Source organism: Haliotis asinina, chromosome 3 (assembly GCF_037392515.1).
Source record: "Haliotis asinina isolate JCU_RB_2024 chromosome 3, JCU_Hal_asi_v2, whole genome shotgun sequence".
Lineage (NCBI taxonomy): Eukaryota > Metazoa > Mollusca > Gastropoda > Lepetellida > Haliotidae > Haliotis > Haliotis asinina.
This window is the reverse complement of record NC_090282.1, coordinates 24,264,402-24,277,373: the sequence shown is the minus strand read 5'-3', so window position 1 is coordinate 24,277,373 and position 12,972 is coordinate 24,264,402. Positions and strand designations below refer to the sequence as shown.

The following is a 12,972-nucleotide window of genomic DNA, read 5'->3' as shown; positions in this document are numbered from 1 at the left end:
ACTCGCTAGCCAAATGTGGTCTAGCTTATCAAACGTTCCTTATCCTAGTCTTGATCGTTTACCCAAAGCCCCCTCTTCTTGTTAACACTCCATGCGAGTGTGTTGTTATTTCACAAACATAAGCTAAAATTTGTTTTCAAAACACTTACTGAGACCTAATGCATTCAGCTGAGTGACGAGGAGAAAATTGCGTCATCGGGCTTGTAACGTCATGCATTACAACGCACATATTTGTGACGTCATTGATATACGGACACAAGTCATGAAGTTTCGTTTCATAATCTGAAGCAAATGAAAGCGCATTTTTGTCAAATTATAAAGTAAGAATGACACTGTGTGATAAACAGGTTATCATACTCGTATGTTTTGGGATGGTTAATATCCTGCATTAGGAATCAACGCCATGGCTCGCTAAATACAACGTTTATTCCTAATGCAGGATATTAAAAAGCCCAAAACACACTCGCCTCGCGTGATAACCTATATGTTTGTATGTAGGAGTGATACAGTTCAAATTGTATCCTAGCCAGAGTGAAATAACACTTTCTGACTTTTTGACACATTATACTCGTGTAGGGAATCGAACCCAGGCCTTCGATCTGACGAACAAAAAAGCTTCAACCACTAGGCTACCCCACCGCCCCAGATTATTGTATGGAACAAAATAGTTTTGAATAACCCTTCGTTAGAATACGCGACATTCTCACACAACTAATTCTACAAGAAACAGTTTTGAGATTAGGTCCATGCGTCATTCAGCAGAAACGTCGTCATCAGTTGGCTACAAAATAATAATCACACTGCTATTTTACCTGTAATTAAGCAAAGGTTTCTGTCGGTCGCCAATACGTGTTATTTCAAAGCGCGCTATCGTCTGTTAATCATCATTTCATCTAATACGAGAGCTGATAAATGACAGAAATGTGATTAATAGAATGGAACTAGCCAATAACACAACTCACGAACTTCTATTCTATGACTAGTGCTACACTTTGATCAAAACTACCATAGCCCTATAAAGAAGGACACCTTGATTAGAGAGAAAAAGTCCCATTTCCGAGTTTCTTTGTAAAGGCAAACCCCAGAACGCCTGAACAAAATTTTATCCTAAATGTCAAATTGCATTAACAAAATAATTGCGAGTTAAATACCTTTTATGGATGAAAATGAGAACGGTTTTGTTTTCCAAGTAACATTTAAAGACAGATTTTGTTAGCCGTCTACAAAGCATCTTTGTACATAAATCTAATCATTAAAGCAATTAGAACAGATAAGGGAAAGAAGGAGAAATAGTTGTAATACTCTTTTCAGGTCATCAATACAGGACCTTATACTTAATCAATATAATATCACGTTCATATTCTAAAAGGCCAAGATCAGTGTAAGGCCGCACTTTATATCACAATCGCACTTTATATGCAAATCGTCTTTGTTAATCCCATCTGCTTGTCTTCCCACAACCATCAAACTGTTTAAAAGGTTATTTCACATTTGCAGTTTAACATATTTTACGGCGTTTCAAACAATCTGTTCGTTCGTTGTTGGTGAACGGGCAGTTTTGAAAGCATAAGGGTTCGGGGCAGTGTGCGTTCGGGGCAGTGTGCGAAATAGCCACTGGTCCGCTAATGCGTGGTTAGTATAAATCCAGTATGGCTAGTAAACCCCCACAGTTACTGGCCCGACTGGCTAGTGAATTTTTATGGTGTCACTTTGTAAATATATCACTCTCTCGGACTAATCAAAGCCGTATATTCACGTGAATATCGTTTTGGAGATGACGTTATGACCTGGACTGGAAAAAGAACTGCATGAAAAACGCTAGTGATTGTGACTGAGTGGAAACTGAATGCTGCAGGGTACCCAGACAACATGTTTGCAAATGGTCGCTTTACAGTTTTTGGAACGTCTAACGACACTGGACTGACGTTTCAACGTGACTGCTCAAATGTACGATTCGTGATGTTCAACGCCAAGATATTGCTAGAATACTGCTAAAGCTTCGTAAAACTAATCTCATTCACTGAAATGTACGATAAGACCAGTAATTTGACCACTGATTTGTCATCCTTGTTCAGGATGAAATGTAGCATTGTGCCAACCAAATCATCCAACAATGCCGCAGCAACTGCGCCACATACGTCTTCCGTTAGGAATCATCTCCGCCTTGACTTTCATCAACTTTTAGTGGTCCCAATGCCTAATATGCATCAAAGCAAGGTGGACTCAATCGCTACTGATGCATCAAAGCAAGGTGGACACAATCGCTACTGATGCATCAAAGCAAGGTGGACACAATCGCTATTGGTGCATCAAAGCAAGGTGGACACAATTGCTATTGATGGTATGAACACGTGAAACCCTTCTTATTTACACGTCAGGTGAGCTTTTCTCTTTGTTGTTACCATAACTTCAACTATTTGCCTTTTCATGTTATATCACTTCACTTCGCGTACTTAACGGTCTAACACTGATTCTGTTTGTTGCTTATTTCACAAATAATAGTAGTGTACAGTTATAATGCGCTCATTTCCAAGCTTGCAGCATGCTGAAGGAGCAACAATCAAAAGATACAATAGAAGGGATGACGAAAGAGTTAGTATGATACGTAGAACTGGCGGAAAACATTTCAATGAATTAAACGTAGGAAAAGTTTGTGATCTTGGGGAAGAAAGTTCCACTTTGTCTTATTCACACAATATGACACAGCAATCGACTTCTAATAAGTCTGCTTCAGACCGTCGGACAAGGCCAGACCAATTTTACTTCTTGATTTACGGATCCGCCTGCCGTATTTCTTCAAGAATAAGAAGAAAAAAAAAAACTTTCTCGCTCAAAAAATAAAATCCTAATGTTTTTATTGGACAAAAATGTAAACTCACAAGAAACACTTTTTAGGCTGTTATTTTTTACCCATATTCACTTCATAAATTCCCAAAAGTAAAATACTTTGAGTATTTAGAAGAAATAATACTTTGGAATTTTTCTGGATTTTTTTTTCAGCCTGCCTTAAAATCCGTAAAACAAGAAATGTCATTGGTCTGGCCTAACAGAAAAATATATTGAGAGGAATTATGAGATCAACAATCAACTGACACATAAAAATCATGTGTAAAGTAGCAAATAGATTTGTCAATATTTGTGCAAACTGACAAAAATGTTCCACATGGTATGGTAACTGGCTGTTCATTATAAGGAGTGTAGCTACCATTATCATAAAAAGCATGGGCTTACACGTGATTGTTGCTAAAATGGTTGGGTAAGTCCTCGATACTATCTAAATAAAGAGCTTTGCAACTTGTGGGGCTTACATGACAAAACTGACTTGCTTCACGACTGGGGGAGTACCGGGTGCACTTTTTCCGACTTTTTTCGGATGGATATACTCACACCAAAAGTAAGACAACCCTAACCTTCACTCGCTAACCCTAAGGATCTAGAAGGCGGTTGCCAAAGGCCTAAGGATCTTGAAGGGATGCCCAAGGGCTAAGGATCTAGAATGGGGGTCCCCAAGGGCTAAGGATACAGCAGCGCGCTCATTAGCAAGCGCTCAGCAGTCCCCGGGTAGCGCCCCTGGTAAACTGCACTCTAGCCACGACTGGTTATATATAACGGATATGGTATGGTATCCCTCGCGGCACATATCGTCATATCCCATATCGTCGTCACCAGTCGGAGCCTGGAAGGGGATGGGGGTGCCGACAATACATACAAACACTCGTGGGAAACCAGGCAGTTGAAGGAGGCCTCTCACTACGCGCTGCTCAGTCACAGCAAGGGGAAAGTGAATATTGTCCTTCTAAGTTACAAATGACCTCTGTCGCAGCGTGCAGGATACGCGAAACACTGGACGTGCTGATAGTGATACCATGCAGCTGGCCGATCTCAGTTTCTAGAAACCTCCTTTTGAAAAACATCGCAGAGTTGCGAGCACTTGTGTTTCTGGTGAAATCGACACGGAGCGCTTAGTGTCTCTCCAAAGGTAGGGACGAGTGAGATCAATCAGAGATCGTCGTCCCCTACGATGTCCAGGACACAGGTCCGATCCCGGAAAGCATGTTGTTTTTTAATACTTTACTTGATGACTTTCTCTTTAACAAGAAGTAATACGCCATTTTGTTCTTGAGTTAGGAGAAAAATGCTCGTTTACGAAAGCAAATACTTGCCTTAATTTTTATTGTAGATTTAAGGTAAGCCTGCGAGAGTTTCGTGAAACGCCCATAAAATCGTAAGATCGTTTTACGAGAAATGGTACGAGATCTTAAAGGGGCACTGATGCGGAGCGAATAATGTTTCTCGCCAACGGTCTAATTACGAAACCAAACTGCAAATTGGTCGGCGCCCGCTCCCTCGACCGTGACGGACAAAGGGACTGGGCTCCGGTCCACCTTAGCAGAATTTCTTCACATAAACAGTCAGGAAGCCGGATGACCATCATATGCCATTATTTAAAAATATCCATGGTATTCCTTGTCTGATCGTAACAAAATATCCCAGCAGTGTAGTTTTTTTCCGGATGCTTGAATGGTATAGTAACTGATCCAATTTGATCCTATTTCTGTGTTTTTTACCTCGATATTAAATCATTTTATGAGAAAATATGACGTCCACAGGCACGTAGCAAGCCACTAATTCCGGTCCGAAAGATTGCAAAGCTTTATATTCAGATAGTTTTGAGTGTTGGCCCAGCTGTGATAGCAAATATCATACGTAAATTTTGGTAGCTATGGTAGCTACCCTGGTTTATTATCTATGATAATAAAAACACACAGTTGATTTGTTTGAATTCGTAAACTAAAAATAATGACTTTGCCATTGGTAGGGAAATCTGAAAATTTTCCAGTTTCGGCCCATAAGTGTTTTCAGGCTGCATGCGACACAGAGATTACATCTTCCTTGCTGTAACTCGCGTTTGATGGTGTAAACCTACACATGTTATTTGTCATCATTCTCTTAGTGGTCAGTTAATGACTTTACAACAGGTTACTCAACAAAGGTTCACATTTGGCATTTCTCCTGTCTGGAGTAAATACTCAACATTATAAATTAAGGTCTGTAGGAGCAAATGTATTTTATGTTATGTAATATGTGCATGTAAGTGATGCAAGAGCGTTTAACAGCTGAATTACAAAAACAAACCATCCATCAAAGGATTATCCGATAACACACGTATTGATTAATTACTTTTATCTTCTACAGAGGATTTGTCAAAAGGCAGTGTGTGTAGATGTACTAATGTAAACTGACTAAACCCCGTCCTAAAGTGCGAGCGTAAAAACAATCATCCCTTCAAAGAATTAATCACAATTGCGTTGATTGATTGATTGCTCATTATTGGTTAACTAAATTACTTAGAATGGCGGACATCATACACAATTAGTTGCCAGGTGTGCTATCTTGGGTGACCAATGAGAGGTTTATTAGGTTTTCACCAGTGTGAAAGACGTGAAACGATGTGTTACTTTTTCGCAAATTAGACTGTTGTAAGAAACACGACACAAAGCAGGATTATTTACCAGCTTGGAATATCGTTCAATAATGTGGATATTGATGCATGCATTCCTGAACAAGGTAGTAGCCTGACATTGTTGCCATAAAATTAGTCTGTTTTACATTCATTATTTGCATTTTGTTTTAATATATTTGTTGTAGCATTCAGCAGAATCTATATGACAGAAGACACACTAGATCGCGTATGTGTGTGAAATAGGATCCACATTAGCAGTCTATTGAATGTTTAAATGTTACTTAAGGATTGACAGTGTATTTCTTTCGTTGCATTGAGGTATGAAACTAAAAACCCATGTGCAAACTGTATGAATCCGCGTATTCTTACAAAAGTTTGCACATGGGTTTTTAGTTTCATACCTCAATGCAACGAAAGAAATACACAGTCAATCCTTATAATTAAATTCAACAACAAATACTAAAGCCTTTCAACAATATTTTATTTAAACACAATCAAATTCATCCAAACAGATATCTTTGTTACCCCGATTAACATTTTCGGTGTAAGAATTCGGTAATGGCGTGACATGACTCAGGTGACTCATTTACATAAAATGAAACGCCTACCAAACCATTAGCCACTCAGCATAGAGCACCCCCAAACAGCTGTCAGTGGCGAATCAGAGCGGAACAACACAACGTGACGCGTTCCGGTAACGGCAAAGTTTCAAGTTCAAACATTTGAATTATTACCAGCGAACTGAAAGACATAGTTTGAAAAGTGAGAATTGGAAATGAAGCCCGATGACATGAAGTTAGTGGAAGTTACTTTATGAAGTAAAAATGACTTCACCTTAGTTGATCTGTCTATAAATAAACTATCAATTACGCAGCAGAGGTCACGAACCAGTCACGAATTCTGGGATATCATCCGGGTACTCATGAGAGAAAAACAATGATGAAAGTTTAAACCAGTCCACGGAAATTGTTCCGCCTCAGTGCCCCTTTAAAAGCCAAGAAGTTCTAAATTAGTGACATAACACTCAGTTTGAAAGATACCCAAAATGCCTATACATTTAGATGCCTTGCAAGTAAGTAGTGCTCCACAAAATTTGCTTCAGTTGTCCTTCCGCTAAGTCACCAGAAAAAAGGATGTCACATACCAGCAATTCAAGTAAATTATTGGGGAAAGAATGTTCATACAAAAGAAGTACACAATAGCTGTTGTATTGACCTCTAATAGAACTGATGGTGACTGATGGACAGGTGAGTAGAATAAAGACACCTGAACCAAAATCAGAAATTTTGGAAATCATTATGCTATACTATGACAATAATTCCATACACCCACGTCTAAATTACTTTGATCCAAAATCCTTCAACAGTAACATAATGATGTAGCCTTATATGTTCCCAACTATTCTTTTCTCCACATTATACATACCCTGAAGAAACACAGTTGTGGATATTTTGGGTTAATTTGTGGGGTATTGAACCCTGAGCACACAATTAACAAAATATCACCCTAAATATTCAGGATCCTTCATTGACACCCTGAAGTGAGCCTAGGTGTGATAACATAAGCCTACAAAAAACATAAAATACTGCTGGGTTTTACCTGATGAGATACTTATACCACAAATAAACTGACTTCGACTGGCATGACCAGTTACCATTCAATGATACTTTTTAGGAAATGTGAGTTATTTCCTGGCAACAAATCAGCTGCATCCCATTCAGGAGTTACAACCATTTTGTCCTCATAAAAGTCAGTGAGTGGGTTTAGTTTTACGTCACACTCAGCAATATTCCAGCTATATGGCGGCACTCTGTAAATAATCGAGGCTGGACAAGACAATCCAGTGACCAACAACATTTGCGCATTTGGAAACCAATGACGTCAACCAAGTCAGCGAGCCTGACCACTCGATCCCGTAAGTCACCTCTTGCGACAAGCACAGTCACCTTTTATGGCAAGCATACTTTGCTGAAGGCCTATTCTACCCCGGGACCTTCACGGGTATCCTCATAAAAGACTAAAAAATATTATTCATACAACATTCCCAGAATCCTCGTCAAGTTCTGTATCAACTTCTGTATCAACTTCCTTTCTCCATCACATGTGAATACATGCTCCAACCAATCATGGCAATGTCAGCTTGTAAGAGGAAGGTTATAACACAGGTTATATCACACACACAGCAACATTTCCAGTGTAGCATGTGTCAGTCTCTTACTTGTCTACTCTAAACACTATTTCAGTTTTAGATATGTAGTGTTTCATAAACCAGCTCAGTGTGTCTTTAATAGGTTTCCAGAACAGCTGTTCAAAATACTCCATTGAAGCCACATTGACCCATATTTAGCCTTGGTCCTTATCGTCCACTGACTGTCTTGGTCACTGAAAACATTGCTCATCAAGGTCAGTTAAACTGTTTGAACATTCCAGTGATAACAGTGGCATATCACAAAAGGACAACTCTTGTTATGAGTTACAGATTTGACTCAAACTTTTTTCCAACTTTCCCCAAAAGTATTCATTTTCTGCCTCATAGATGATTCCTTGAATAATTCTTAACGATGGTGGCATATCATCAAAGACTATATTAACCAGCAGGGGTAACAGTCGGTTTGTAAACGTTGTGTCCAACACTGAATTATGAAGCCCTGTATGCATTGCAAATCTCTGAAAGGTGCTCTGGAAGAACGACTTTGACAGAAGCATGATATAGGCCTTGCAGTTATTAAGAGCAAAATCTAAATTCTGTATTTCTGTACACCCTGCCTTGCCATCACGGTCATCTAGATAGCCCTTGAATTTTCCCTGCCTCTCCAACCGTTCTGCAATTTTGAATGCATCATTTCTGTCATTCTCACAGTAAAACACCACAAAATCATATCCATTAATGGAGGATGAATCTCCTGCAGGTTGTAGCATTTTGACCTGGGGGTCAACACTGGAGTCACAACTGCGGTCATGACTGAGTTCACCACTGACATCACCACTGACATCACCCCTCTCACAAGCCATATCACAGCTGGTTCCTGCAATAAGATATACGTCATGTCAATGAGTGAGCCACATATTATATAGGGTTGCTGATCATTTGTAGCCTAACAGTTAAAGTGTTCAATAACCATGCCAAACATGACATGTACATTCAAACCCCACATGAGTAAAGTATGTGAAGCCCCTTTCTGGTTCCCCCAAACCATACTGGTGGAATTTTGCGAAAAGCGTCATAAAACCATATTTATTCACTAACTCACATTCTGGAACACTGACTGATTGTCATCAGACGACATGTTTTTCAAGGTTATGAGAAAAATGAATGTCCTATCAAAAATTGGATACAAGTTGTCCATTTAATAATATGACTAATTATACGGCGCCAAACTCCACATAGCGCTAACAATAAATCAAACAGCTAATCAAAACACTGCCCATTATTACCCTAGATAACCCAAGCTGCCTTTGGTGCTGGAAGATTAATGGTCACATGATCTATTCCATCAGGTACCCATTTTTGTTGGGTGAACAGGGCAACTTTGAGCAAACTCACTTGCCTAAGCAGAGATGCCAAAACAACAAAGCACAGCAAATAGTAGTTTCAAGCATCAAAATTAGTAGTTTGACCATAAAATTACAGGTAGTAGTCAACTAAATACTTAAATGAGAGAGTGAGTGAGATGAGTTGCCACACTCAGCAATATTCCAGTCATATGGCAACAGTCCCTAAATAATCATGTCTGGAAAAGACATTCCAGTGATCAACAACATACCTGCGCATATGGGAACCAATGACGTGTCAACTAAGTCAGAAAGCCTGACCACCCAATCACATTAGTCGCCTCTTACAACAAGCAAACTCACCTTTTATGGCAAGCATGGATTGCTGAAGGCCTATTTTACCCTGGACCTTCTCAATACAATCATGGATTCTGAGAAAGACAATATGACACTAATCAAGAATGAACTTTTCATTTCACATACCTCCAACAGCAAAATTCCAGATTATAAGCATAACATTTCTTCTTCATGCTTCTTAAAGGCAAGAACAGATTTAATCTACGAAAATATATGTTTGTATCCATATATCCAAATTTCAATTCACTTTCTTAAAATTTTGTAGAATTTCTAGTGCACTCATACTGGCGAAGATGGAGGCTAAAATTTGTAGCTACTATGTTAAAATCATAAAAGATAATAAATGTTAATAGAGTGTTCCCAGAAATTATTGAGAAAATCTTTGTTTTTTTTCTAATGATGATAAGATTGGAAAAAGGGCTTTCACTATGCACTAAGCATACTAAATAAGGGAGACAACTCTTGAAGGCTTAGAAGGCAGCTCATTACGTCAAGAGTTATCTCAATTGTCTGAGCAGACGGCTTCCTGTGTTGACATGGCAGAATTTACAGCAAGAGACAAAAGAAAGCTCATTCTAGATGATTTTGAAAGGGTTGAGGCTGATGCTAAAGTGTTAGCTTGTAGACATGGTATTCCTCTGTCTACAGTATACAGAACTTTGAAGAATATTCAAACAGGAACCGGGATAGAGCACAAAGGAGGTGCAGGTCGGCCTAGGAAATTCAGTGTTGTGGATCGCCGAAGACTTGGGCAGATTGTGAGTAGGGGCAAATTGAAAAGTGTTGAGAACATGAGAAATGAAATGATTAGCAGAGGAAGTCCTCAGGTATGCAATGAAACAGTCAGGCAGGAATTACAGAGACTTAATTGGGTGAAAAAACGTGGAATTCCCTCGCCGTTGATGAAAGATGCACAAAAGGAAAAACGTTTAAACTAGTGTCGGGCTCATGAAAATCAAGATTGGGATAATGTTTTCTTTTCGGATGAAAGTTCTGTTTGGCTTTTCCCTAATTGTGTGAAAATTTGGACCAAAGATACTGTCAAACCTATCTACCAGCGACCAAAACATAGCCCGAAGTTTCACATGTGGGGTGGCATATCGGCTCGCGGAGTGACGCCATTGTGTGTTTTCACGGGAAACTTGACAAAAGAAAGATACGTTGACATTCTAAATGGTCACCTTCTTCTGACAGCACAAACACTGTATGAAGATGAATGGATTTTCCAGCATGATAATGACCCAAAACACGCTACACAAAACAGTGGTTGTCGGGCGAAAATGTTCAAGTTTTAGGCTGGCCCAGTTACAGCCCAGACCTAAACCCAATTGAGAATGTGTGGGGAGTCATGAAGGACAGAATAAACCAAAAGGGACTGAGAAATATTGAAGATATGAAGGCCGAGATGGTCCAATATTGGGATACCCTGTCACACGATTACCTACAAACTTTGATGGGTAGTGTGCCTAGGCGTATTCAGGCATGCATTGCTGAGCGAGGAGGTCTAACAAAGTACTAAAACAAGACTGAGACTGTAAAAGGATGATGTTTTAACATGTTTATGTAAGTAAAACGCCAGAAGTTAATAAACGTAATGAGTTACATGACGCAACATGATTCTAAATAATTTCTGAGAATACTATAAGTAGATAACACCACAAATGACTAAGGATATACCACATACATGCATGGCTGGAAACATGAATAACACCATTCTCATTTACAAACTTCACTTTTTCCACATTTAAATACACAGGGCACATGCTTTGAAATACTAGCATAATCTTAAAAGACTGTTGCTTACACAATGGTACCATTGTAAAACCTGAAAAGTGAACATCTGCTGAATAAGCTTTTTTCATCCAAATAAAGCCTTTTTATAATGAAATATGTTATAATTGTTTTCCATTTCTTTCCTTACCTCTGCTACGTGCCATTTTTTATCCCTTGTTAAAGTAACACCTTTGGTACCTCAATCATGCCTGTATTAACAATTTCTGGCTTCTGCCTGCCCATCTACCTTTTAACTATTAGTTTCCCTTGTCATAACTGTTGTTGTTTCAACATGTACATATATAGCTGTCTGCTCCGAATTGTTTCATTCACCTGATGAGGTAGTAAGAATATACATTGTACTTCTAAATGTCGTGACCTTTCACAATAAAGAACTTGTCATTCATAAAACTCTTGCCTTTATGTGTATCACTTCTAAATGTCCTTCAAAGACTAACTGATATTTTGTTATTTGACTAACTCAATAGGGCACACAATCTATTCTAGGCAGCAAAAATATCATAACAAAAGAACCAGTGATGTCATATATAAACAGTTGGCATTACAAGCGAACACTTTAACCAGTGAGCTACCCCACCACCCCTGTTATCATGACTTTACAGCGTCACTCTAAAAAACTTCTTCTTCTTCTGTGTTAATATCCTAAGTATTCCATGGCCAAAGACAGGTTAGAGTGCAGTAACTGTATAAATGCTTTTAAAAATAATATTTTTCGGAAATGTATGGGTTTTTTCTATATCATGGTGAATATGTACTTAATCACTTTGCAACTTTGCACTTGACTTTTATCCTTGAGGAGTTCAAGACCTGAACTATATATTAACCTATCCATATTATAAGTCTCTCAAAAATGTGCACCAATAATTAAAGGATTCCAAGCAGGACTTTGGCACACCGAGGGTATTTATCATGTTAACTTCAGGGGGTTATTGAGGTAGTCAAGTGGTTGTCACACCGAATGTGCTTCATGGTGTGTTTATTCACTAGAATGGCCACATATGACTGCAAGAAAGGGTGGTATTTACAATTGGCATTGACAGTGTGAGCAAGTTAAGTATCACATATACGTCCGTGTTAGAGACCGACAGCATGATGTTCCAGCTGCAGATAACCGTGGTACCCGAGGCTTGTACGACTGTAAATGCAAGGTCCTTCTCATTTCCTCAAGCACTTGATACCGTCCGGGCTTCCGACCTCACCGATGGCCGAACTGTTGTCAAGAAGAACCGGAAAGAGCTCCGCCCGTGCAACCTTCTTTCTACATAGTAAATTTGCTCCAGGGGCAGTCCTTCCCCGATTTAATATTCCAATTCTGAAATAAGTTCACTGATTGCTTTTTCATACATGTTCTGGTTTAAATCCAGCTGGAATGTGCTCATTTTGCACGTCAGTTTGTAATTTTGGTTTTGGGTGAGGGAGGAGTGGGGTACGCGCGGAACTCTTACCCATTCCTGTGAGACACAGTTTTATTTGTACTAGCGGTTTAGGTCTGGTACGGCATTGTTTATCACAACAAAAATACATTTACCTCACCGTGAACATCCCTCCGGGTCGACTCATGGAAACATGTACTTCCGTAATTTAGAGTTATCTCCCCTCCTAATAGACCGTCAATCATTTGGGTACTGAAAGAAAGTTGTTAATACAGCTCATCAAATGACTTTGTTTGAACTATTCCACCAGTAATCTTTCCCTCAAATTATCTATAAAACATAATATCATAACACATGGAATCGTTCATAATTAATGGCCCTGTGTCTGTCTCTGTGTGTGTGTGTGCGTGTGTGTGTGTGGGGGGGGGTATGGCATTGCATGTACAATGTGAATGACACAAAAACAAAGAAAATATGAATAATTTATTAGTT

At 39.1% G+C, this 12,972-nt stretch overlaps 1 protein-coding gene across 2 annotated transcripts; it reads right to left on the bottom strand.

The window, feature by feature from the left end:
• Positions 1 to 5,928: 5,928 nt before the first annotated feature.
• LOC137276690 (TIR domain-containing adapter molecule 2-like) lies at positions 5,929 to 12,684 on the bottom strand. Of its 2 annotated transcripts, none has more exons than XM_067808308.1 (2): positions 12,641 to 12,684; positions 5,929 to 8,490 (listed from the first exon to the last, which is right to left on the bottom strand). In XM_067808308.1, exon 2 carries the CDS (start codon positions 8,474 to 8,476, stop codon positions 7,931 to 7,933), a length of 546 nt encoding a protein of 181 aa, XP_067664409.1. In that variant the 5' UTR covers positions 8,477 to 8,490; positions 12,641 to 12,684; the 3' UTR covers positions 5,929 to 7,930. The 2 variants fall into 2 exon arrangements, with proteins under 2 accessions (XP_067664409.1, XP_067664408.1); XM_067808307.1 differs by having other exon boundaries at positions 7,854 to 8,490; positions 12,636 to 12,673.
• Between the last annotated feature and the right edge of the window lie 288 nt (positions 12,685 to 12,972).